The 27,290-nt window shown below is 37.6% G+C and overlaps 1 protein-coding gene and 1 long non-coding RNA gene across 2 annotated transcripts; both read right to left on the bottom strand.

The window, feature by feature from the left end:
* Nucleotides 1-509: 509 nt before the first annotated feature.
* LOC109367866 lies at nucleotides 510-13,188 on the bottom strand. The gene is made up of 3 exons (XR_004159969.1): nucleotides 13,009-13,188; nucleotides 1,116-1,222; nucleotides 510-772 (listed from the first exon to the last, which is right to left on the bottom strand). It is a non-coding gene; the product is annotated as an uncharacterized LOC109367866 (long non-coding RNA).
* Nucleotides 13,189-17,329: 4,141 nt separating this feature from the next.
* LOC104911236 (autophagy-related protein 2 homolog B-like) lies at nucleotides 17,330-26,008 on the bottom strand (the record flags this gene model as incomplete). Its single annotated transcript, XM_010711894.3, has 8 exons — nucleotides 17,330-19,968; nucleotides 20,757-20,906; nucleotides 21,855-22,009; nucleotides 22,205-22,326; nucleotides 22,783-22,865; nucleotides 23,822-23,891; nucleotides 24,837-25,041; nucleotides 25,924-26,008. Coding segments are annotated over 8 exons (1,101 nt in total), but the record flags the coding sequence as incomplete, so codon positions are not given.
* Between the last annotated feature and the right edge of the window lie 1,282 nt (nucleotides 26,009-27,290).

The following is a 27,290-nucleotide window of genomic DNA, read 5'->3' on the forward strand; positions in this document are numbered from 1 at the left end:
AAGAGCAACATGCAGGTGCTCACTGATGCATTAAAGACATAAACTCTCCTTGTACACATGACCTTGTTCACACCACGGCTTAGTATCATTTCTCAGGCCTATCCAGTACACTCGCCTTAGTGGCCCAAGGGAAGACGCTAATGGTCTAACTACTGATTGCACAGTCAGCATCTCAACTTCCCAAAACCACAGAACACACATGCAGATCCCAGCCATACACAGCCAGCCTCTTAGCTTTCTGCATTAGTGCCACTGTGTCTCAAACAGCTCCACGCTTACGCCTTAGAAATGTGAATATCTTTGACCACAACCTTATTACTGAGAAAAAGCCTTCACGGTAAACAATTTCAAATTTGACCTCGGCTACAGATATTTAATTTCATCTGGGAGAAATCCTTAGTTTCTGTAATTATTTCTAAGATAGCCTTTTTAAAGCAGACATCTGAGCGCCCTGGTTTCCAGAAGCTTTTCAGGAACCAGTACCTTTCAGGTGGAAATGGTTCACCTTACCTGCTGCATTTATGCTGCTTAGAAACCCTTTTTGCCCTGAGGATCATTGTTATTGGAAAAACTCCAAGAAGCCCTTTATCTTCTTCATCAGAGGATGGTCAGGCTCACTGTAGCAGTGGTGATGGCACAAAACTTGCAGAAGTTCAAGAAGCTTCTGGACAATGCTCAGACATATGGTTTTATTTTCAGGTGGCCCTGGGTAGATCCTGGACTTGATCTTTATGGGTCCCTTCCAGCTCAGATGTTCTATGATTCTATAAGTCTGAAAGAAATAGCAGCAGGTAGAACAGAGAGCTAAGCCCTCACAGAGAGGTCAGATGCAGTATGCTGACAATAGTAATCTAATGATAGCCTTTCTGTGAGCTTTACATGCAGCCTGGATTTGCACTAGAGGTGACCCTTGACCAAACAGAGCAGCATCACTGCTGCCACTATTAAGTTTGAAGTCATAATCAATAAAATGTTTTAAAAATTTCACTGGTGTATTATGATGCCTAGAAATAAAGGCATAAGGTATTCAGATACTGAAATAACAGAGGTTATCAGGCACTTCACATAGACTATGGAAGCACACAAACTGCTGTCTATGGGCATATAGCACTTACATCAAACATGGAGTTCTTGGTGGAAGCTTCCCTACACACAGCTCTCTGCCTCCCCAGAAGTGGTTGCAGTTCCCCCGAGGCATTGCAGTTCCTGTCATCCTCATGTGCTGCACACACAGCATATATAGGTTTATATTCATTAGTAAAATATTAGGCAAATGAAAGAAGCATTTGTATATTTTATAGTTAAAACAGCTGTTAAAAATAACAGCAAAAAAAAAAAAAAGTCATTTTGAAACCAAAATGAGATCATCTCTCACACTACAGCAAAAAAATCAAATACCCTTCAAGTATACCATACATTATCAAAATAATAAAGAGTGTTCAAAACTGCACACGATTTCCTGAGGAACTGCACAGAAGTAACACTGATCACATTTGAAGGGCAAACTGTGGAACAAGCATGTATGCCAACACCCTGGTTTCACTGGAATAAAATTAGACATGACTCCGCACCTCCACTTCTCTTCCGGCCCGACTTTGCTCCCTTGAGCTCCACTTCATTTCCAGGCATTTTGCACAGCCCATCCTGTTTATTCTGATGAGGTGCAAAGAGTCTGGATGAGTTATTTTGGGATAACATTCCAGAATTTAGGGATACCAGTGCGAAACACTGCTCCCTTCATGTATTGGATTCTTTGATCTTTTTTCAAGTTCTAACCATTCAAGGCTAATATTAGCAGAATGACCCTGTGCTCCAGTTTCAGTGAAACATTTCCTTTTCCACTTCAGTATATTCTTCTCTGATGTGTTGGACAATACTATATCCAGCCATGCTGCAGGAAATATACCTGCTGTCCCTGGTCACTGTGGGAGGCAGCCTGCAGTAGCAGATGATACCCTTCAGCAGTGCCCATCAGTCCAGATCCAGAACCTCTTTCCTACCTTGCAGTTGGAGCCCCAGGAACAGCCAGCTGTGGTGGGAACAAGCTGAGCAGCTGCAGCAATGCAGCTCTGCAGTGACATATCTAGGCTGCAGAGAGCCATGGGACAGGAGCCAAGTGGACAAGAAAATGCCATGAAATAGAAAAAGACGCCCTTCTTTTTGAATCATAGAATCATTAAGGTTGGGAAGACAACTAAACTAATCTAGACCAAACATCAGTCCATGACTGTGACTGCTCTAGACCATGTCAGAAAAATAAAATAGCAACTATTCTGAGAAATATGAGTGTGTTTTCAGAAGCTGTAAGTTAAAAACAACAACAAAAAAATCATTAAAAATATTAACAGACAAGGGAGTGATTTGTTAGTATTTTATTCCAAGGTGTTTCTGAGTTGCATGTTATACCTTAATAATGGTCACTACAAAGAGTCAAGTAAAAAAATGGCTTCCCTTTTCCCAGACTAATTATCTTATTTGTAAAATTATAAGTATCATTAGTTTGAAAGGTGTCTTAGAGAGATGCATTTTAGTATGCAGGTTACTCAAATTCACTTCTGTATTACTGTAGGTAAGTGAATCAACTAAAGCGTTAAAAAAAAAAAAACAACTCTTGGCATACAAAGAAAATTACATCCAAAGGTACATGCAAAACTAAAACAAGATTCTGAACATGCTAATAAAGTTATCTATCATACATCACCAACACATGAGCTTTTAAATAAAGCATCTAGGGCAGATTTGTTAATTGCAACATAGGTGAAGGGCAGAAAAAGCATTCAACACTTGGCAAACAACACGCATCATTAAAGGGATGATTGTAATCAAAAATGACCCTCACATTGAGATCACAAACTCAAAAGGGTTTTTTCCACAAAGGAGTAAGAGTGAAGGTGAAGTCAAGAGTAGTTTGCTGCATTTCTTTGCTCTTGCCATTGGATTTCGTGTTAGTTGTATTATTCTTCTATAAATAGTTTCTGTGTATACATATATGTATGTATTCACATGGAACTAAAACTGATATTTTTTTTAAGAATTCTTTTATTCTTCTAAAAGAAAGGGAGAAGCTACAGTGCTATTTAAGTCAAATATTTTCTAACTCACGTGGTTTTGAGAACATCACATTACTGTAAGCGCATTAACTCTTCCTCCCTCCATGCATACATTAAGTACACTAAATTTCTCTTTCAGGAAATTTGCTTGCAGTAACTTCTAACATTACCCGGTGCAATTGCTCTCTGGTACTGAGTTATAGCAAGACTGAATTGTTTCATTAGGGTTTAATTGAGTGTTTTCTCATACATTTTATTTGAGAAAATACAGCTACTTTTTAATTCACCAGATATCCACAGAATGCTTTCAAATGTTCATTGATTAAAATTATCCAGAAAATTGTATATATTGCAGCATAGTAAATGATTAATCCTTAAATCTTGTTGCCGGCTGTTTCAGCTGTTGATTTTTCAAGGCCAGTTGCCCATGGCACCTACTTTCATCTGTCCTCTGTGACCCAAGAAACTTTCAGACCCTTTGATGTGCAGTCTTGCACAAAAGCAATGAGGTCACTTCCCTCAAATCACATTGCAGAAAAAGATTTGTTGCCTGAGATCTCAGGGGATGGTAGGAATACACCAAAAAAAGATGTCTGCTTTGCTCCACTGAGGAGCAGGCTATGTAGCACCCCCTGAAGATGCTCCATCTCTGTAGTTCAGTTGGACCCTTCTGCTAGAATGTGGCAACCCTTCATCTGCTTGACTTCACTTGAGAGGACCTCTTTATCCCCCTGTGCCTAGAGATATGCAAATTAATTCAGAGTTTAAGTCTGTTTTTATAGAAGTACAAACCAACCCGGAGGAGACCTTCCCAACAGACTAATAAAGAAAGTGGCAGTTGTTGCAGTGCTGCACTGCAATTCACAGCACTCTTAGCAGGGTTCCACCAGCAACTGTTACCCTGAGCTATTACAATATTAATGTTGATGAGGGGCTTTTGAAACGAACCTTCATTCTCAAGGAGAGGTTGTTTCATACTCTGCTTGCTGTTGTGTGCAGCACACTGTGCTCTTGCCAAACATCTCTCAGAAAGACGAATGAAGTTCACAGAGCTTCTTGCATATTTGGACACAACATTTTCATACGAATATCTAGAATTCAGATCACCCCATTAGATGGCTTTCTTTGAGCAGATGAGGAAAATATCTACTAGCAAAAATGACTGATGAAGCAACGTGGGCTTCATAAATACTTAATTTCTCCCCACCATTATTACAGTATTTTATGTAACTATCATTATATAACTGTCATTTATAACATATAACAATTTCAAAATATATCACAGCAGGTCTCTTGGAGCCTGAACCATTGCTGCCAAGTTCTGTAAGGAGCATTGATTTGCATCAGTTTTGACCTATGTGAACTGACAAGCTAGAGACATACTGTGTGCACAGCCACTGCATGCAACTCTTACTGGAAAGGCTGTGGGAGCTGTGACGTGCCTCTCCCACAGCCCAGACCTCCCTAATATCAGCACTGTACAGTACAAATACTCACTGAATTAAAGTGTGCAGTAATATTGACATAGCTTCCGCATCCAATTCCAGTTCCTTGAATACCTTTGTACAAGGCAAAGCACAAAGACTGTCATGGCAGCAACTCTGCCATTTTAGATTAAATGCTACTCACACGATGCATGATAATACCACAGGGAAGGTCAGGTTCCCAGCTACATATATACAAATGAACACCATCACCAGCCTATCTCAGCTGTAAATCCACCAATACATTGCACATGGAAGATGCCATTAGAGTTAATGCACTTGAAAGAAAAATGGAAGGAAATTGCACTTCAGCAGCAAAATGAAGGACCAGAAGCAAGATTCTGTAATGGCAAGATAAAGCTGAGACTTCCCAATACGTTTCAAACATTAAAGCACTTTATTGTCCTTGATTACCTGTATGAGGGAAGAACACTGAAACATCACACAGCTCCTAACATTACTCACATAGTAAAACAGCTCTTGTCAGAGAGGTCAACAAAGCTGCTTGCATGCCCATCTCTCATTTCATTTGAGGAAGGATTGGAGAACAAGACAAGGTTTTCCTGAAAAGTAGGGGTTAAAGTAAAATGTCGTTTGTTGGTGATGCGTAGAAGCATACTAGGGAAATACATTGCTTATATTTCTCTTTAAAAGTAGACAAAATATATTAGTGTTCCTTTTCTCTAGCTATTGCAACTCCTTTCCTGTTTCAATCTATTTTGGTTGTTTTAATTGTTCTGGAGGACTTGACCTAGTAGACCAGATATAAACATCTGCACTCCAACTCTGCCTTCCTATAACACATGCACTGACCTCTTTTTTTCTGCTTCCTGAGAAACTTTCTGCCCATGAAAGAGAGCAGAGCTTTGTCAAAACTCAGAAATTAAAATTCAAAATAGAAGTCTGTGATTCAAAGCAAAGTGCACCACACATAGTTTCTTACTAGCCTGATACTTTTCAATTCTATGAATGGCATGTTAGGGCTTTCTCACATACTGCCCAGAAAACACGCTCACCTAAGACTTGCAGGTATCCAGAGATCCTCAGCACGACTATTTCCTTCCAGAGATGCAGAAGTCAATGTACGTAAGGTCACTTTGAAAGTAGTGCCTCCTATTTATTTCTATGAAAACTACAACAGACACAACAAGTGAAATAACATTGCTTGATAGAGCAAATTCTCAGTGACAAAAAGCTATTTTTCAGCGTAGTCACCACCATTAGCTGTTCATTTTCAGCCATGAACAAGAGCCTGCATGCCGTGCTTGTAGCAATCTGCACCAGTGCTGGTAATCCGCCACCACCACCACTGAAACGCACCATTACCACCTCACTGTGCTCACATCCACTGTTTGGTTTCCAGAAACATTCAGCAAGCATTTGTGAATGTCAGTGGGTGCCATTTTCTCCTGCGTGGAGGAGTTCAGTGACACACCTTTGCTTCATCCACACTTCCATGTCAGGCAGCCCCTCTGCTGCTATCTGTCACACAATAACAGAACATAATCGAATAATAGTGGGAAGTTTCAGCTTCTACTGCCTTACAACCAACATCTGCCTCTGGTGTCATGGGCCAATGTAATAAAATAGGAGGCATTACTTTTGGAGCAGCTCTCATAATACTGCTCTGTGCAAACAAGGTGACGTTTGATATAAAGCTGAAAACTAACCAACTGGTGCAAGGTGAGTTGAATGAATTCCAAGTAGCTGAAGATATCGTTGCCTTCCCAGGAGTGAAGTGACAATATTGACAACTCCTCGGGAAAGAAGGAGTATGTACCATTCATAGCCAACGTCTGAGACGCTTCAGGGACAACGTCAGCACATCACAACTGAACCACGGTGAAACAGTGTCTTTTAAAACATATGTGAATCTGAGATCCGAAGAGATGAGACAGAGAGAATCAGGAAAAGCGAGCACATGAGAGAAGAGTCAGAGGGACTGAGAACTAATAGGAGTACATGCTAGATGACATGTTAACAAGAAACAGTCCATGTCCTTCCTTTCTACAGATGAACATTCAGAAATGCTGTTGCCAAAAGAGAGAGGTAAAAAGGTCTGTCAACAGCTGAACAGGCTCCTAAGGATGTTTGCACAGAATTTTGTGGTATCCTAAACTGTTTTGCATGACCATTGCTAAATATATCTATTTTATATGAAGTAAATACATCCAACTGTTTAGTCTCAATATTTCAAAAGCATTTCCTCCATTCACCAATAAAGATGAAGAAAACACACTCAAATGCAATGTTAATAATATTCCAGGACTTCAACATCCTGTTTTATGAAAATACTGTAACTGAATGGAGATTGTTTCCAAGCAGCATGCACTTTGGAGTAGAGCTCAGAGATGGAGAATCGTTTATTTGAGAGAAACATCCTGAGATCACCCAGTTCCAACACCTCAGCTCAAGCAGAGTCAGCTGCAGCAGGCTGCCCAGGACCATGTCCTGTGAGGTTTTGAGCATCTCCAAGGATAGTGACGCCAGAACCACTCTAGGCAGCCTGTTCCAACGGCTAACCACTCTCACAGTAATAAATACTGAAATATAAAAACAATAAAAATTAAAATAAAAAGTGTTTTCTTACATTCAGATGGAATTTCAAGGATTGTAATTTTTATCCATTTCCTCCTGTTCTGCCATTGGGCACTACTGAAAGGAGCCTGGCTCACTTCATCCCTTCCCATCTGGTATTTGTACACACTGATTGCATCCCCCCCAGGCTGTCTCTACTCCACGCTAGACAGCTCCACCTTCATCACTCTTCCCTCATATGAGAAATGCTCCGTTCTATTAATCATTTTAGCACACCTGTGCTGGACTCATTCTATTAAATCCATTATTTCTTGTACTGGGGAGCCTAGAACTGGACACAGCATTCCACCATGCTGCGCCAGTGCTGAAAAGAGAGACAGTATTGCTTCGCTTGGCCTAAGAATTTAAGCAACTCCTATCCATGCACTAGGTCACAAATTAAGTAGTGAAAAAAAATAGGAACAAACAGACAGACATACCATTGTAAGAGGGGTGGCCCATTGCCACCATTGAAATAGTGCCTTACGGCTGGTGGTGCTCCAGAGCCTCACCTGAGGCATGGGGAGAGCACACAGACAGACACACACAGACAGACACACACAGACAGACACACACAGACAGACACACACAGACAGACACACACAGACAGACACACACAGACAGACACACACAGACAGACACACACAGACAGAGGCAAGAGCCTTTCAGCCAGGCTGTCTAAAATCAGGGGGCACATGTGAACATGCGAGCCGCAGCCCAGTGAGGTTTTCCTTTCCTCAGCAGCTGCTGAGCAGCCTCTCCTGGTAGAACTGAATTACTGCTTTTCCAGAAGAAAAGTTTGGGGTTTGGTTCCTGCTGAACTCACTGCAACAGTGTTTTTCATCTCCATCACTTTGCTGCCAGAGAAAAACACAATGGGTTTATAAATACAGTCAAACATTAAGCTGAATGACAGTTATAATCTAACAGTTTCTTTTCATAAAATCCTGTATCTGAGAGGATGAATCACTGTTTCTATAAGCTGTCCGTATGTTATACTCCACACATTGCTGTGAATCTGCTATTTGTATAGAATTTGAAATGTCTTTTCAAGCAAGCACTTAACACATCTTTTCCATTATTATAGAAACAGCTGAAGTACATGTATGACTAACTTCAGCTCACCTTTGTCGCACTGTTCTGCTGGATCTAATCATGATGCAGGATTACTCACTGTCAAGCCTTGCAGACACCTAAAAGCTTTATTTTGTAACCCTGTAAAACGGCTACAGCAGACAGCAGATAAAACACACTAAGTAAAATCTACTGCAGGTAAAATAAAACTCTGTACATGTTTTAATGTCATCAAGGCTTTGCTGGTCTGTCCTTCCTATTACTGGTAAAAATCTGCCAATTGGACCACTTAAACTACTATTATAAGTGATATCGACGCTATAGCACATTATCTCACCAACACAGCACAGTTTCAGTTACCTCAGCACAAGTGGAAATTCAAGCAAAATAGAAAGCATTGCTTCCAGAGACTGAGCAGCAAGTTGATAGGCAAGACAGATAACAGTTACAAGTGCTCATAAACAGTCTGTTTATAGGAATGTGAATTCTCTGAAATTCCTCCTGGAGAATGTAAATACTAATGTAACTGATCTTGCAGAGGCTAGAGTTTTGCATTTACGTATTTAAGGGTCTCTGTCTAGCTCAATTGAAAGCTGCTAAATTAGAGTCATCTTTCCTCAACCTATTACCACCATCCTCTCTGAGTGTCCAGTTCAAGGAATTGAGCTTACTACTGGAAACCACATCCTGTCCTCTCCAAAGGGCACAAATGCTTTTCAGCATCATCACACCATTTGAGAGGTAGTCATGCAACTATAACATATCATGCCAATACATCCGGTGAACAGGCAGGTCCCCTAAAGTTAATGTGACACTGCATTGTCACCATTGAAGCTATTTAGTCAAATACTTTGAATTTCTTTTCTTATAGATCTGCTTTACCATAAACAATGCACATATTTTTAACATTGCAACACAAAGCAATTATCGTTATTCTTTGAGAGCCTAGATGTGCATATCCTTTCTAAATGAGCCTTTAATTGCTTTCTCTATTGAAAGAGGACCTAATATATTGTTGGTAGTTAATGTAGTGTTTGTCATATAAAAAACGCATCACTTCAGCTGTAGGTGACTTGGAAAACAGCACTGCTTAATCCTCTGACATTCCATGGGCTCTGTGAATGACTGCAGGTAATACCATAACAGGTTATTCTCTCCCAACAGCGCTTCTTCATTTGCGGTATTTCCTACCAGTATGGCCAATTTGTCCTGAAGACTCAACTCCAGCATTTCATTATGAAGAGCTGAAAATCTTCCCCTTTGAAGATGAGAAAACTTAGGGAAATTATTGCTAACCTTCAGGAAATGTTTTCCATAATCACTGCAGAAAGTGCAACATCTATCAGTCTTTCATATATAACTTAACTTGCTGTGACTGTCACTTGCATTGACTTAAACTTGCCTTGCAGTAGGTGCATATGGCAGTACCCAAGATTGCATTCAGCATCAGGTATGGGTCTTGACAGCCATTGTCCAGCACCTTCTGTCCTGGGCTGGTAGAGCTTTTGCACTGTCCTCTGTACATGTATTTCCTATACAAAATTGTTGCCTGGGATGAAGTTTTATCTATAGAAGACAACAGTGCTGTTCATTTTGATGTAAATGATCTATTCTGAAAATAAATTTCAATTCTTTTTTTTTTTTGGTCATTACAGTGGTAGCTGACATTTCTAAAAACACTGCAATGAAATTCAAGATTTGGAAACTCGTCTTGAATGTGATTTATCGCTGCTTGAAGTCTAGCACTTGATCTTAAATAGAAAAGCAATCTGAAGAATGAAACAGCTTTCAGCAAAACAAACACAGGTTCAGCCATGTGGAAGTTCCCCTGCAGACTGGTCATAGTCTGTCAAACGCTCCCAGTTCATTGTCTTACACTAAGTAGGCTCTTCAATTTTCCAGCAGTAAAGAATTTGAAGGAGTCTTCTCTTTCAGTTCTCCTCAAACTCTTACTTTACCCTTGTTATAAATAGGGAACAGTCTTCTTTTTTCGTTCTTGCTGAGAACACAGAAGATACAAGCAGGAAGGCACACAAGGGGCGTCTGCTGGCTGTCCTGCCATCTCCCTACAAGCACTGTACAGATGCGTGGTTCTAAAGTCACGGCTTCTGCTCTTGAGGCCAAACCTCAGCACACACTGCCCAGCAGGGCCATCACCAGGCTGGCTGCAGCTACAGATCCACTGTGACAGTGACAGAATTGCATTCCTCTGGAGTCCCTCTCACTGGAGGCCCTGGCCTGAGACCCCAGGAGGGAAGGACACATGCATCCACAGCTTTCCTCCTCAGCACAGGAGCCTTTGTTTGGACAGATAAACTGGGTTTATTATCCTTTACCTATCCAATATTAATTTTGCTGCATAAATGAGTTTCATGCAAGCAACAGGTATGAAGAACTGATATTCAGTAACACCAGCAGGGCTCTTTGAATATCTGCTCCTAAATTGCTTAGGAAAATAAATAAACCATTTTCCAAGTCTCCAAAATTAATCTCAGGAATCTGCTTTTCCTTTCTTTCATTTGCATGGCAAGTTTAAACTCAAGCAAATGCCCTGTGGTTAGCTGCTCTATTGATCAAGTAATTCAGACAAAAGAGGACTTATCAGCAAATCTCAGGGAGGCAGAAATGACTGCTTATCTTTAGTCATAATCCTTACTGGCCTTTCCTGTATCTTCCCAAACCTCTGTTTAAACCTGTTCTTAGGGCTTCACATTTAATAGGAAGCAGCATCAGAAAAAAAATCAGGCCGAGGACAACAAAGAAAGATGGTTATGATGAAAATCACATTTGAAAATCTTCTCTCTCAGTGTCAGTGTGGATCTTTGCATTAAATGATATGAGAGGCTCCAGGCAAAAACGTAGAGGCATTAATGGTTAATGCAGTGGGACACGCTCCTTCATAATTGCCTCCTGTTAGTTCTGCACTGTCCCTGGGATATTTCAAAGAGACAGAGCCCAGTTTATAATTCCACATCAACAGATCTTCTCAAACTTGGAGGTCAATTTTTTTTTTTTTCCCCCACGAATTGTCAAACTACATTGTGTTAGTCAAGAATTTAGGCACGGTGGCATCAATGCTGGTCTATGAAGAAAAAAAGAAAAAAGTTGCTACGTGGTACTAAATTGCTGCTCTTAGGTAACAGTAAAAATACAAAGCAGTGTCCTGAAATGGTATTTTTGACTCGTCTGAATGAGACTTAGCCGTGAAGTGGTAGGATTCGCTTCACTGAACTTGGTATAATTATTCCTCCCTCACTTATATCTGCTGAATTTGGCCTGCTGACTGTTCCAGGAAAGAAAGCACTCAGAGGCAAAAGTGACATGGAAAAGAACAAAAATAGTATTCGTCACTACAAGAAAGTACTAAATAGCTCTAATAAGCAATGAGAAAATAGAATTCAAGAGTGTCACTGAAGGTCTTATGCTTAAAATAAATACCTTTAGTGCTCTTGAAGATACTTCTGGCACCAAGTACACAGAAACATGCCATAAAAACTGTAAAGCATTTCATTTTATTGAGTAATTCCAGGAAACATTTCAGATCTGTTAAACATTACTAAGGAGATAAATGGTGCCAGGAACTGTATTTCCTAATAAGTGGGATCTGTATAAGTAACCTGTTTATACAACTGAGCACTACTTTTTCCATCCTCCTGTACTGCTGTTTTGATTTTCTATTAGCTCACAGCACCAAGTGTTTATACAAACATCTGTCGCATATGCACACTTATCTGCCATTGCCAGGTCCACGTGCTGTTTGGCTTTCCATCAGCAGTGATGGATCCAGATCTGTGAATTACTGTTCATATCAAAAGATAAACTTAGCAATAAGCAGGCCATCATCTTGCAAACACTCCTATGGCACACCCTGCTGTCACCAATTTTTCCTTTCCTTGTCCAGCATCCACTTCAGCCTACCATTCCCATACCCTTTCAATTCCCTTGACCTGCCATTTGCACACAAACTGCAATTGTTAGAATAAATAGCATGGTACTGTCAAAACGCCTCATGCTCACAACTCTTTTGCTTACAAACAACCACAAATCTCTCAGACTTGGTTGTATGAACTGTAAGAAGCATTTCCAACGTGAGTAAACAGAAGAGGAAAAAAGTGTTGTGAGATCAATGGAGTTGATGGAATCACATGCAAGTTTTCAATATCAAAGAACAGCCAAGTGTTGAAATTAAAGTCTCCAGCTGAGACCTGCTGACTATTGATGCACATTTTACCTTAGTGCATGTGAGCGACACTGGACCAAGCCCTCATTCTATTGAGTGCTGTCATGAAGGACACAGGGCAGTCCACATCCCTAAAACCAAAGTCATTTTCTTCTTTCCTGAAGCCTTTTATACTTGGCCTGTAAAAGTCAAATTCAGCACTCAAACTCCTAGTAAAGAATGGAACCAACAGCAAGGCAAATTAGATATGTAACTAAGTTAAGGAACAGAATTACACTGCATTTAACTATCTCAGAAATTCTAATTACAAGCATCTAAGAAGCTTGAACTGTTTTCTTGCTTATTAGACAATAAATATTTCACTGCTGACTCTCAGTAAATTCTGTTCATCTAATCACTCCACATTAGAAGAAAATAGCTCTGAAACAAGAACTTCCACAAAAAAAAGCAGCTTTATGCAGTTTACCTGTCTATCATAATACCAGATGGTTTTAAACACTTTTTACTAGAGATAAGAATCAACAGTGTGAAGCCAATAATGTGATGGAAATCACTGCAATAATAGCGGGGAAGCTAGGCTGCAACAAGTGAGAACTTGCTCAAACGCAACAGCCACTGGCACAGAAATAAAGAAGCTGCTTACCAGAAGGCTTCAGGTACAGAAGGATCTCCAGCGAGATACCTTTGCCTCCACTGCCATCCCTTGAATAAGGTCTGGGAAGGGGTCAATCCTGACTTCACCCCTTCCGGTCATTCAGCTGCACTGCCTGCACCTGCGCTCCCCTGGATTGGCCCTGCCTTCCCACCAGGTGCTCAATCAGTGGTTCAGGCTGTGACTCAGCATTTCTGCTACACTGGGGAAAAAAACATCACTTAGTAGCACATTTGAAAGTTAAAAAAAAAAAAAACACTATAAGGAAGGTAAATAACTAACACTTCAGTCTGGCTCATCATCGATCAGCAAATTAGCAGTGCAGTTCAAGGACTCCAGCTCACATTGCTCCTAGTTGGTGGCACACTGTCAGCTTCCCATAAATTCTCAGCTAGCTGAAGCGCCATAGGCTGTGGAGACTTAGTTTCTGCTCCTGGGACAAACTCTGAGACATTAGGAGACTTCTGCTATCAGGAAGAGAAACAGGTCTTTGACATTCTCCTTGAGTTGCATTTCCATCTTGTGCCGTTATGGGTGATCTCCCCAGAGCTCATTCAAGCAAAATGAAGCCTTATGTTCTGACAAGTTAGATAAAAGCTTTACAGATACAAACTTTTCTTACAATATCAGATGAGACCCCAAGGTGTTGGAGAGCACTGGCTGCAAATGAGGAGTTTTCTTAACTTCATCTCTTTTGATGTATGAAAGGAAGCATTGGGCACAAGTGAAAAGAGAAACTCAGTTTTCATACCTTCTCATAATGAGTAATGACTAATCCCAAATTTTTCCCTATTTCTCCTCAGCAAAGTATTTGTTAAAATAGCCTTCATCACTTTCATGAGCAACATTTAGAAAAGTCGAGTAAGATTCTTGTCCACCTTGCTTGCAAACAACAAAATCCCTCTCTCCTCTTCTACAAATTCCATAAAGAAAAAATTGAGAGCTTTATATCAATATAATAGAACTGGAATTCACATGAAGTCTTACTTAAAAGGTAAAGGCGGGGCAGGGGAGGAGGATGAATGTCCAGAGGCTTGCATTGAATAGGAGTAAATTTTCTTCTTAAATGTAAGTTACTCATCGACCAAATAGCCATCCAGGCGTCTTGTTTTAGTTTTTAATCTATAAAAACATTACAAAATACAGCAGGAACACTGCACTGCCACAAGGATTTGACTACTTGGCCTTTCTAGAGTCTTTTTCGGTAACTGTAACTAAGCACTTGAAGAGGGCATCATACCAAGAGCCTGAAGGAATTATTAATTACACAGCTGTATAGCCAGGTAGGTTAAAAAGCTTTGGCATTAACTTTTGATATCTGGGGATAATTTTTGCTGTATTATCTTCATTCATAGGTAGAGAAAACCAACTGAAGGAACAAATTAATGTATTTATTTAGGTTCTTCTACAAATCTGTGTGGTAGGTTTTTTTTGTTTGTTTGTTTTCCATTAAACATATTTACCAGGACCACCTATTTGCATTCAGGCCTTTCAGTACTTTAATAAGTGAAAATATACGTATTTAGCGCCAGATAAATTATAGCCTAAAAATATTTATCACACAGATTGAGAGGGCAAGAACTTTAAGCAAAATAATTCAAATTGGAAGTGTAAATTCCTTCAACAGTGGTTTCTAGCTCATGAGGTTACACCCTTTATTCTTGCAAACTATATACAATACCACAAAACTACTATAAATGCAAAGATGTAAAAAATATACACAAACATTTACACAAACACCTGTGTTTCTGTCTGAGCTAATTCACTATTAATTCAGTATAAAGGCATGATACGTATTCATTTACTTAATACAGTGTTTAATTTTTTTAATTGTAAACAAGATTCAGCACATACTGCAACTTAAAGCAGTTGTCAGAAACTTAAAACGTAAGGTCCAGAGACTGAGAGAGCTATGCACAGTATGGATCCAAACATGACTTCAACAGCCACATCTTTTCTGAGAATGCTTGTAGTACTGAAATGCAGGGTATTTGGAAGTATTTAACCATTCTAAATGAATTCTTGGATTTCACTACTGCTTTACAAATGGTTATGTTTCAATATTTAAAGTAAAATCAGTACATCTGCAAAAGTATGGAAAAAGTTCAGAAAAAATGTCTCTTTCATAATCATTTAAGAGCTTTTTGGTTTATTAAAAAACCTTTCTTGCCAACTCAAGTAACTGTAAATGGAAGTAAGGTGTGACCACGATTAACCACTTAATGAAAACAAAAACAGGTGCACCCATTAAGCACATAAATTCACTGGTGAGTGACCTAATGCTTATCACAACACAAGCAAACAAAGTATCTTGCATTGCTAAAAAGCTGGCATTTAGGAACTGTCAATTGATACCTGTAAGTAAACAGAAGCTGCCTTTGCATGGAAGAATTTGTTGCTCACAGTCACTGTTAAGATTCTTAGGGAGCAAAAGTGTTTTTTTGTTTGTTTGGTTGGTTGGTTTCAAAGAATAGCTGTCTTTCAGGTAGTTCCTAGGCACCCACAGGTTCCTAGGTTGGATGTGTAAGAAAATCCCAGTAGACACTTCTGAGCCTGAGCATCTAGCTAAGTAGTAGGAGTAGCAGTGTTAGTTCAATGTTACAGAACTTGTGTTAGAGAAAATAGTCTATGCTTGTTCACACACTGAAACAATGAGAAATACTCGTTAGTACCTATACAAATTAATTTCAGCAGAAAACACAAGTACATTTTCATAGATCCATGCTAACAAAACTACAGCAGCGTGCACAGGCTACTCCAAAAGTAATGTCTTCTATTTGTTTCCATGGAAATGACAACAAATAAAAAAAGAGCACAGTAACACTATTTGATGGAGTTCTCAGTGACAAAACACTAGTTTTCAGTGTAGTCACCAACATTGGCTATGTATTTTTGCCAGAGACGAACAGAAGCCTGCGTGCTGCACTAGTAAAAATCTGCACCAGTAGAAGTGACCCAGCTGTTTCACAGCTGTTGTGGTGGCATCATTGCCCATGAGTCCTTCTTTCATTGCTGGATAGAAGTCAGAAAGCATCAAATCAGGACCATACAATAGATGTGTTAGGACAGTCCAGCCAGGATTGGCAATACGCTCTGATCTGGCATGGCATTATTGTGTTGCAAGACAAAGGTTGTCTTTTCCTCTGTCCTGACTCTGGAAGTTTGAGCCTTCAGCTTAGTCAGCATTGCGATGAAGCAGTCAGAGTTGATGGTTTGTCTGGGTTCCAAGAAATCCAGAAGTATTACCCCTTTCCTGTCCCTTCTATCACTTCACCCATTGTGGGCTGCATCTCGCACTTTTTCTTTGATGGAGATTTCATGTCACCTCTCCCTCGACTGCCATTTTGACTTTGTCTCGTAGTAGTGATACCACATCTCATCACCACTGGTGACACCATCCAGGAAACTGTCACCTGAAGCCTCATACTGGCTCAGTGAGTCCTGACAAACTCGCATACGGTATTCTTTCTGTTCCTGAATGAGCATTTATGGGACTCACCTGACATAAACTTTGAGATATTCCAACACTGCTGCCACTGTTTCCAACACGCTGAAGCAGATGTTCAGATCCATACGCTTCTCACTGGATATAATCCAACAGCCTGTGTGAATGAGACACTCTTCTGTACGGGGCAGTCAAAATCATCGTTTGTCTTTCACGTTTCTTTTGCCACTGCTGAAATGCACCGTCTCCTCACTGTGCTGACATCTACTGTTGGTCTCCATAAATGTTTAGCAAGTGTCAATGAATGTCAATAGGTGCAATTTTTTCCACATTCAATGACACATTTTTCCTTCATCCACACTTCAATGTCAGATACCATTTTGTATCTGACTTCCCCTGCTGCCATCTGTCAAGTAGCAACAAAATGTAGTGGGATACTGGCAGGAAGGTTCAACCTCTACTGCCATACCACCACCATCTGCCCCAATGTCATGGGCCAACAGAATAGGAGGCGCTACTTTCAGAGCAGCCCTCATATCTTATAGCCTTAATTTCCAGGAAATCCATTCAGTCTAACTGTATTTCATGAATTAAATGCCTCAAAAGTCTTAAGTATTGAGCAGAACCTCTGATAGGCAACATATATCTTGATTTAAAACAAGGTGCTCCAAAACACAATGCACAGTCTGAGGAGTGTTTTTGGTTTTTAAAATATCCAGTGCTACATGATGTTACTGAAATCAAAAACAGTACAGAGTATACATTCAAAAATTAAGAAACTGGTCACAAAAATAATATTAAGGAAAAAATAATCTTAAGTTTCCCAGAAAAGGCTCAATAAAGTACAAGAAATAAACGCAAGGGTTTAAATAGTGAAATGTCTGAAGTTTAATAATTTGTACAATCTGTATTGTCAACAGACACTCTATAAAATGTTTTACCTTGAGAGCATGCCCTCGTATAAAAATATGTTCAAACTGCACTCCTGTACAATCAGATGATGACAGAATGGAAAATGAACATTGAAATGCCAATGCTCTTTTAAGCAATGTCAAAAAGGAAGAAAACATGCAGATTTACACTGTTACAGTGTACTTCCATTAACTAGATGAACTAGACCAGAAGAAAGGATGTAGTATAGTAACTGTAATTGAAAATGATTAATTGCTACTTACTTGCACTGATTCATTACCACTTCTTCAGAAGGCATTCCGGAGGTGTGGAATAGCAAGCATGGAACTCATTCCTGTGCAAAATGCTCACTTTTAGCTCTTACTGAAGCATTTGGTAACATTACTGAAGAAAAATATGAACTGAAGCAAGTATTTTTACATCAGAAAGTATTTCATATATGGAGGTATTGCACATACGTAGGTATTTGTCCTCTCAGAAGGATTTCCTTCTGCTTACAACGTGTTGCTTAAATGAAATTATCAGGTCTTCAAAACATACAACTATGAAGATTCCAGTGAATGAAAGCCAACTTTGTAATAGCACCTTCCACCCATGTGAGAACTTGCTTGCAAATGGATGTCTTTTATTAAAAATAATAAAAGCAGTCTGCAATAGGTCATTCCAGCAGAAGGGATCTCTCTTACAAATAATTTATCCTCCACACAAATTCTTTGGTGTCCAGGAACAGCTAGTTAATGCTTATTCATCTTAATATTATACTGTTTTCCTTCATATGCTACTTTTGTCCTGCAATACAGTGTATCAGCAAAGTTTCTGCTAATAGCAGATTATTAAAAAAGAAAAAAAAGAGAGAAGGAGACTATCCTCTGATCACCCTTAGAGATTCAAGTCAAACAAAAAGCACCTTTCAGCAGAGATTTGTCCATTTCGATGGCACATCTGCAGAACAACAACAGGACTGGCAAAAACTAATGTTCCAATTGGTCACCCAAACTCTTAAACTGCTGAAATTCAAAATAAGTAGTTTTCTATTCAAAGTAGTTTTTACGTTTTATCCTCCAGTCTTTGCAAGTACAAGGAATAAAGGTTTATTCCTGCACAGCTAGTGTCTAGCTTTTAGTTTCCCAGAAATGGTGCACTATCAGTGGCTTAATAAAGCTCTGCAGAGACCTGCTCCCCTATTAAACTGTAAAGAGTGTCAGAATCAACTTTGATTTTTGAAGGTTTTTGTCTTTCAAATCCTCAACTATTCCCAGTTCAAATTAAATGGCTCATTGCCAAATAACTGATGATGCATGATTTAAATTTAAAAAAATCTTGTTAAGAGCAGCAAATTTGCAACCTTAAATAAAATCAGATCATTAAATTTTGTAGAGAATTTTAACCATGATGTTATAAAATAATTTGGGTTTACTTAGAATTCCTCATTCTTATGAAGAACTTTTTGCTACAATATGTAACTGCTATTTTTTTGAAGAACAGTTATTTTTAGCTTTGTAATTAGCGTAACAGAAGAGTGTTTTTACATATAACAAGCAGTTTAAATAAATTTAAGACACTTTCTGTAGAATCATCATCAAATGATGCTTTTTATCAATTACTTATTTAAGCTTTTAACCACATAAAGGATAATGCACATTACATTTTATTCACACTATAAAAAAGCACAATATACAGGCCATATCTTTTAAAGTGCAACACAAGAGAACATTTCTGCAACATTCAGTTTCTTCAAAGACCCACAGAAGTAGGTATTTAATATTGAGAAACAAATCCTGTTCACAGGTGTATCGACACTGAATTTAAATTCTGAATGGTTATCAAGATTGCTCCTTAAGTGCCACACTAAAAGCAATGCTTACGATCACTAAATGATATTATCATATTTGCTTCCATATTACATGCCTCCGTATCTCAAATCCAAAATGAAAGCTGTTATCTTTTAGTCAGTGAAGAGCATCTGCAGAGCCCTTTATTGAAGACAGCTTCTTGACTATGTTCAAAAACCTTCTCTGAAGTATACTTAGTTTCATCATATAGGCTGCTGCTTCAGATGTTTTATCTACCAAGAAAAATATGGTAAACGGAATAGAGCAAGCATGTCTCTTGAGTTGGCAAGCGCATGCTTTGTTATGTTTGGCACTATCTACCAAATGTATTGGTAACACACAGCATAAGCAAGTACCAATTTCCTTTCCACTTTGTAAGTATTTTTGGTTGGATGTTTTGCTAATAATAGGCAAAAACCTTGCTTGTTCCTGAGATGAGCAAAACAAATTCAGCTTCATCTAAGGCTGCCAATGGGAAAATCTTCTGCACTTCTAGCCTTGCTAGCTGGCTGCTGAGCCTGATTTATAAATTCAGTCTTCCCCAAGGCGCCACTTCTGAGACTCTTCTTGACGCACATCTGGCCTGATCTGGTTTCTCATTCCACCTAGAACGTTTGAGGTTGCCTCTGTTGCAACAATGAAAGGTTTCACCACAGTTGGTGGAATTTGGCGGAGGACTCCTCCTACTGCTCCAGTCACCCCTCTGTTTTCATGCTCACGAGCAGCAGTCTCATAGATGGTTTGGGCTGTGTCCGTAATTCCCTTTGAAAAAATTAACAGAAATTAGTTATGCCAAAGACAACAAAGCAAATTCTCCTAATTTAAAGAGCAACTTAAACTGCTGGGTTTTTTTGTTTGGTTGGTTGGTTGTTTTTTTTTGGTTGTTGTTGTTTTTTGTTTTTTTTTGGATTGTAACTGTAATACAACTACATTTAGACAAATCTGATTTAACTCTTCTAATGAGGCTTAAAATAACACTATCACGATCTTACAGATGAAAATGACTTAAGCAGCTTCTGGTGGCATTTCTTGTAAAGAAAGGAAGAAGTTCTGGGCTATTCATTGCTATTCAAAAATGACAGAATTCACTGAAAACTCCCCAGCTGAGACTTAATTTCCTAGGCACGATATCAAGCACAACAAGAACTAAAATACAAAAAGTTCAACAGAAAACAAACAAACAATGAAACATCAGCATTCTAACTTTTAATGTGTTGTCAAGGTAAAGAGACAGAGCTTTTATTTGTCTGCACACAGCATTACACTAACAATCTCAAAATTAATGGTAATTTAAAAAAAAAAAAGAAGCCTTATATGCTTCTAAACAATAATAAAATCTCAAAACTGAAGACCTACTCATGCTTCTCTAACATCTTAATTCGTTTTTATTTATTCCATGCAAGGTTTCTATTGGTTTGAAACAACTGATGAAGATAGTCTTGTTCAAAATGTTGTCAGCTGGTTGGCTTAAACTAGCATCTCACATTTTACTTACTTGTCTTTTCTGATATTTCTTAAATTTTGTTAAGGACAGTTACATTTGCACTCACCTCTTTTACAACACTGTATGCTTTGGCAACACCTTCTCGTAGATCTACTGGCTGATGTGCCAAACGATGGCGAGGGAATCGTTTAATCTTTTTTGTTTCAATAAAAGTTGGCCCTGGTGATACCATGTCATACGCTGTTTCTGCAGCCACCTGACGATCAGGAACAGAAGTAAAATAAAAAAGTGTTATTTCAGCATCTCATCCCATACTTAAACTACTTGTAGGGAAACATAATTGAAACAAAATTATTTTAATACTACAAATAATAGTCATTTACATCAGATTAAAGTTCTGTACTACAATAACCTCTAAAATGGGTGCAGTTTTAACTATATATTAAGATCAAAAATGAAACAACAAATACTGAATGTTTTTTAGCTCCCTCCCTACTCTCCCCAACTGCTGTTGCTTCAAAAGCGTCTTCTAATCTGTCTAAAACATTCAAAATGAAACTAATTTGAAACATTTGAGCAATGATATGTTTTCTTGCATGCACAAAATCAGACACATTTCCATCCATTCATGAAAAATATCAGTTTTTGGCTAGGAAAGTTCACACATGGGCACACATACAATCTTTGCAAAATTAGGTGGTAAAAATAAATTATCATTAGGTATTTAACATTAAGGAACATAAATTTGTTACCACTTTAAACCATGAATAGAGTTACTGTCTATTACTTTTTCTTCCTCTTCAATGAATAAGTACTGAAAATGTTTTCAGAAAGTTTTCAGGATCTATTACTGGAGAAAACACGTGCAAGACCTTTCTTAATATCAGAAATGTTTTTAGTGCTGCTAAGTATTTTGCTGGTTATTCTCCCCAATGTAATTCATACAAGGTATTCTAAGAAACACGTAATAGTCTGGGTGCTGGGCAATAGTTTAGTACAATTTCTAGATGTGGCAGTTTGAATGATTTCATCAAATGCAACAACACTTGCCTTATCTTATCTCTGTTTTCCTATTTGTACAGCACTTATTTATTCTTATGCGTTCTCCCAAGCTTAAGCATAGCATTAAGATATTAGTTTAACATAAAGCACTTATTAGCAACACTTCTCACTTATGCCTAATTTTACATGCAATATGCTATACCTGTATTGTCTGAACCATTCTGTTTGTTAACTCCAGGGCTGCCATTGCAGTTGAAGTACCAAAAGATGCTGCTCCTCTTTGAAAGCCTCTTACAATACGGCCGTCCTTTCGGTACTGCTCGATTGGTAACCACACCAAGTCTTTCAGACCTTGAACTGAAATGAAGGAAGAACATCAGAGTTAGTAAGTTCTCAGGATGCCTTGAGGGGAAGTAGAAACAAGTTACCAGTGTTTTGTTGTTACTGTTTTAGGAAAACAAAACAAAAACAAAACAATGAAAAGAAGAATTATTAAAAAAAAAAACAAGCGATGTCACTGTGTGCCTGAACAGAAATTAAAAATTAGCTTACCTAACTGCACTAGTGAATGCATAGGTCCTACTCCTCCCAAAATTCCTGGCAGCTGGTTTTTCTTTATATCATTAAGCCATTCACTGATGGCATAGGAAAACAATTTATCAACACCTAATAAACTGAAATAAATAAAATAATTATTGTTATTAAAAAAAACACAAAAAATTCCTGATAAAATAAATGTATTATTCATTGAAATAAGCAAAGATTTGGCTAACAAAAATGCTTCATGTGACTCACAAAAGCAAAGTTCAAAACTGTATCCAGTTCAACAGGAAACAAACACAAATAAAATTACAGAGTGTAGCACATATATTAGTAGTTTCCTGAAAATAGATGTTGTTCTTTTAACTGTCAATTAATAAATATTTCTCAATTATAGTTTTTGTATAATTCAAAAAGCAATTGACCAGAAATTGTTTTTGGCCTACTCAAAATTAAATTCTCACTATAAAAACTGAATTTGAGAAATGTATGTTATCAGAGAATTTCCTTTTTGCTTGCTATATTCAATTATTCACTGTAAACACATCCAATTTGGAATTCGAATGCTAGCTAAAATTTAATTAACTTACCCGTGCCTATAACAAAGTCTCTTCAGCTTTAATTCTGAGCAGTTTAACTGTGCAAGCCCAATAAGAATCCCAGCTAGTGTCCCCTGTAAGTGAAATGTTTTGTTAACATAAAAATTCACCCATCAACACTACCTGTATGTGAGAGAGAATTTCAGTATCTTAACTCTTTCTGAAGGCATTTCTGCCTAAGTTGCTTATCCCATCAAAACCCAAATGCCACTAGTCAGAGCGCTATGAATTCCATGTCCAGTTGATTTGCAAGTTACGTGAAAACTTGCAAGAAGTTAAAATCTGGTTTAATCAGCTACTCTAAGGAAAATATGAAGAGGGCACCTTCAGAAATACTAAGGTAGAACAAATAATGGAAACATAGCTGTGGCATTACTATGTTTCAGGTATCACAAAGCTGCTATTTCAAGTTACAACTTCTTTGGCAGTATTGTTTGTTCAAAATGTTGCTGCTTTTATTTGTTTGTTCTCTTACTGATTTGCCATGACAGAACAAAAATCCAGCTTTGCAAACAGAATTTTCTGAGGTCTGCTCTATAAAATCCAATATAATTACTAATAAAAACAATCTGATTAACTAATAAGTATTTTAACAAGAAATATGAGCAATTTTATTTTAAATCTGTACCACATTCTGACATCACAAATGAAATCCACACTCAGGATAGGAACCAAAAGAAAAATATTTTGGCATTAAGCAGAAAAAACAACGCGTTGTGCAATTTTGGTATTTTTTTGAGGGCCACCACAGACATGTAGAAGACTTCTAGCCAGTCACTGAGCTTATAAATATGACTTTCAAGTCTCATTGCATTAATCATACCTGGAAGTGCTACTTCTCAGTATTCAGATTAAGACTGAAATAAGATGAAGTTTAAGCTTTATTGAAACTGCAAGAAAGAAAGAGCTCTATGATTCTCGAGATTGCATCAATAATGAGTGGGGAACAACAACAACAAAAATATAGCCCAAATCTTACGAGAGAAAAAACAGGACTTTTTGTTCTACAGAATCAGCATTATACACAAACCTGATCCATTGATACATGTTTGCCATGGTAATCAAGCCGTATTGGAACTTCTGATGTAAAACGAAACTCTCTAAGATATACAGAGGAAATTTTAGAGTTAGGAACAGCAGCAAGAAATAAGATAATCCTTTCAAAAAGAAACCCATGATTTCCCATTCTCCTGGAATAGGATGCCACACCTCTTACTGTAAACCTCAAATCCTCTAGACATCATGCTAGTGCTGAAGTATTGTGGAATAAGTGTACAAACTGCAAATTCACCTTTTCTTGATTTATTACCATCTCGACAAAGTTAATATTTACAGTAATTTTAACAACACTATAGAAGTGCTACTAATTTTAAACATGAACACCTTCCCTCAATTTTCATGGCATGAATTTTGCAGAGAGAGAAAATATACTGCAAATGATGAAACTTAATTAAAAATTCGTTTGGTGATATATTTGATAAAAACAGAACCGCAGCCATTCTCTCATAATTTGGCTCTGCCCTGCTTACCAAAACAAACATCTTCATTTACAGTCTAAATAATGAAGAAAAAGCTTCTGGACAACAAGCTGCAATTTTTGTAATCAATTCTCAGTAAGGAACACATTCAGGAGTTTCTCTTGTGGTATTTCAATCTGTGGTATTTCAATCTCATCCCCGTTCTGTGATTTCTTTTATTTTATGTACTTTGTTTCAAGCACTCTCATCTCTATTTACATTAGATCTAATTTACATTGTCAGAGTACAAAGACTGCTCTTTTTATCTATCTGCAAAATATATTACTGGTTTTGTAGATGGCACAGCTTTGATTCATTTTCTTGTCCTGTGCACAGTAGTGCGCTAAAGTTCACAAAAAATTTATTATTTACTTTCCAATTATGGAAATAAATATATTTAATTTCTCTTATTAGTGAATAAACCACCACCACAACTACGCTTAAGATACATAAGTTTATCACCATACTTCCTTAAAACAATCAGTAAAATAGCTGTGGGTCTCTTGAAATTTTTTAACTAAAATTTACCTGAAAAATACTGGCTGATCACTGTATGATGTCACTTCTTGTGAGAAACGATGATCATCTCCATTAATGACATCCATAGAATCAATGCTACCATTTTCACTTGTTTGCTTGTGTGATGAGAAAGAAATGACTGGACTCGGGTCCTTAAGGCTACTGGCATACCTGGGCAAACTACAAGTAACTTCAGCACCAGGAGACTTTTTAACTAAAATGATAAAAGATTATGCATAGTAAATAGACTCATTTTTCCATTTTATACAGTCATTTTATACCTTAACCTTTGTAAATACTAATATAACATAATTATATTAATTAGTAATTACTACTAATTACATTACATTAGTACTTACAAACGTTACTAGCAGGATAACAGCTAGGTTCTCTTGGATAATAACTTAGCTATCATTAGAAATCATTATAAGAAGCTTAAGTTGAGGTTTAGGCATCAGCAAAAATAATCCATCCAATTTGAATAAGAGCATAGGTAGTACTTCATCACTAAGGCATTTCAATACGATGTCTCAATCGAAATAAGTAAATCGTAACTGCTAACAAACTCACAGATATAGTTAATAAAGAAAACGTGCATTTCAATATGTAAGGCTTTTTTTGCATCAGATGTTTAGTTGAAGTGTTGATTTAACTGTACATGTACATTTTGTACTGCTTAGTTATAAAACTGACCTGTTTCTTCTCCAGAAGTTACACAACCCCAAACTGTTAGACAGACATATTAATTTATGTAAGAAGTATGAAATAACGTTTTTGTTTTGATCTAACAGTAATTCTCAATTGTTATATATACATTACTCAATTTTTTCCAGAAGTTCTTATTAAACATGCTCTAATTTTGGTGAAACATTTTATACAGCAGACTTCCCAAATGTTGAAAATTCTTGTTGGTGTTTATAAAACACAAATTCAAAAATACCCAAAGTTTATTTTTTTCTAAAAAGTTAAGCACTATTGTTAATTTTTGGTCAATATCATAACTTATTTTATGCATAAGACTTGTGTGTCTATTTATAGGTACGTACACACATTAAGACAGAAAGAACACATTTATGTTAGATATTTTGAAGTTTACCTTCAGGATCTGGAGTAACTAAGAGTTCCACTTCTGCAGAGAGGCTAGTGAAAAAGTCCTTCAGGAAAAACAAGGCATCCTGGTGTCAACAAAAAAATACAAATGATTTAAAAACAATTAACAAAAACCTCTAAAATCTCTTAAAACAATGGCAACCACCACAATTCTACAATCACAGGTCTTCTTTCTCTCTATAAATATGAAACAAAACTCTCTCCTTGTGAAACCTGTTCCAGAACACAAGTGTTTTAGTGGTTATACACTTTACCCCGATTTCCATTAAAAGTGCATTGAAATTTACTTTATATTCACTTCTACTAATGTCAGACCCATCATTCTTGATCAGCTCTCACCACTGTTTCAGTAAAAGGCATTGATACCTCTCTACTGTTGCTTTACGTCTTGTTAATGTCTTCATATTATTACACTGTTTGCTTTTTTGAAATTTGCATCACACGTTTGTCTTGCTCATCCTGTAATAAGCGACACCTGGGCTTTCTTTTCTTTTGGTTCCTTTTTGGTTGTTTGTTTTTTTTTTTCGTTGTTGTTGTTTTGATTGCATGCAACTCTCTACTTCCAGGAAAGTTGTCTTTCATTTCACAGAAGTCATAAAGGTGAATTTGGTTATGTTATGAAAGATAAGCACTAAAGCTATTAAGATAGAACATATTTCCTCACAGGATGGCAAAAAACACATTTTTCTATACAAAATTATTATAAACTATACAGTTGATGGTTGGACTAGACTTTTTACAGGTTTCTCCATTCTTAATGATCCTGTGACACACATTAGAATTTTTTCTACGAATAAAGGAAAAATCTGCTCTCTAACTTGAACTTGAGCAAACGTAGGTGGGGAACTCCTAACTGTGCCCTTGGAAAAACACTCTTTGTAGATATTCAATTAAGCAAGAAATTCCTCTACAAAAAGTAATGCCTACACTTGAAATTTGTATGCATAGAGATACATATCTTCCTCACCGGTACAGAAAAAAATATGTTTCTGTTGTATATGAAGAATACTCTGTACAAAGACTTGCCAATAAATATAGAACAATTTCTCCTGGTTCTGTTCCTCACACCACTGCCATTGATAATGAGCCTAAAGGATTCACAATATATCAGCAGTCCTCAAGTGTCAAGTGCCCTCAACTAAAATGCTGTGAATAGCTTCTGGTTTAATGATTAACATTCTTCCAGTAAAACCACCAAAACTACTTCACTAGTAAACAAAACAAGATTGCATAAGCATTATGCTTTTTAGATATCCCTGCTTCAAAACATGTAAAAATCATCAGAAACTGCAGAAGATAAACTGGTAGTCTTGAGAAAACAGCCAGCTACATAGTTAGTTTCTAAAGTTAAAA

Source organism: Meleagris gallopavo, chromosome 5 (assembly GCF_000146605.3).
Source record: "Meleagris gallopavo isolate NT-WF06-2002-E0010 breed Aviagen turkey brand Nicholas breeding stock chromosome 5, Turkey_5.1, whole genome shotgun sequence".
NCBI classification, from domain to species: domain Eukaryota; kingdom Metazoa; phylum Chordata; class Aves; order Galliformes; family Phasianidae; genus Meleagris; species Meleagris gallopavo.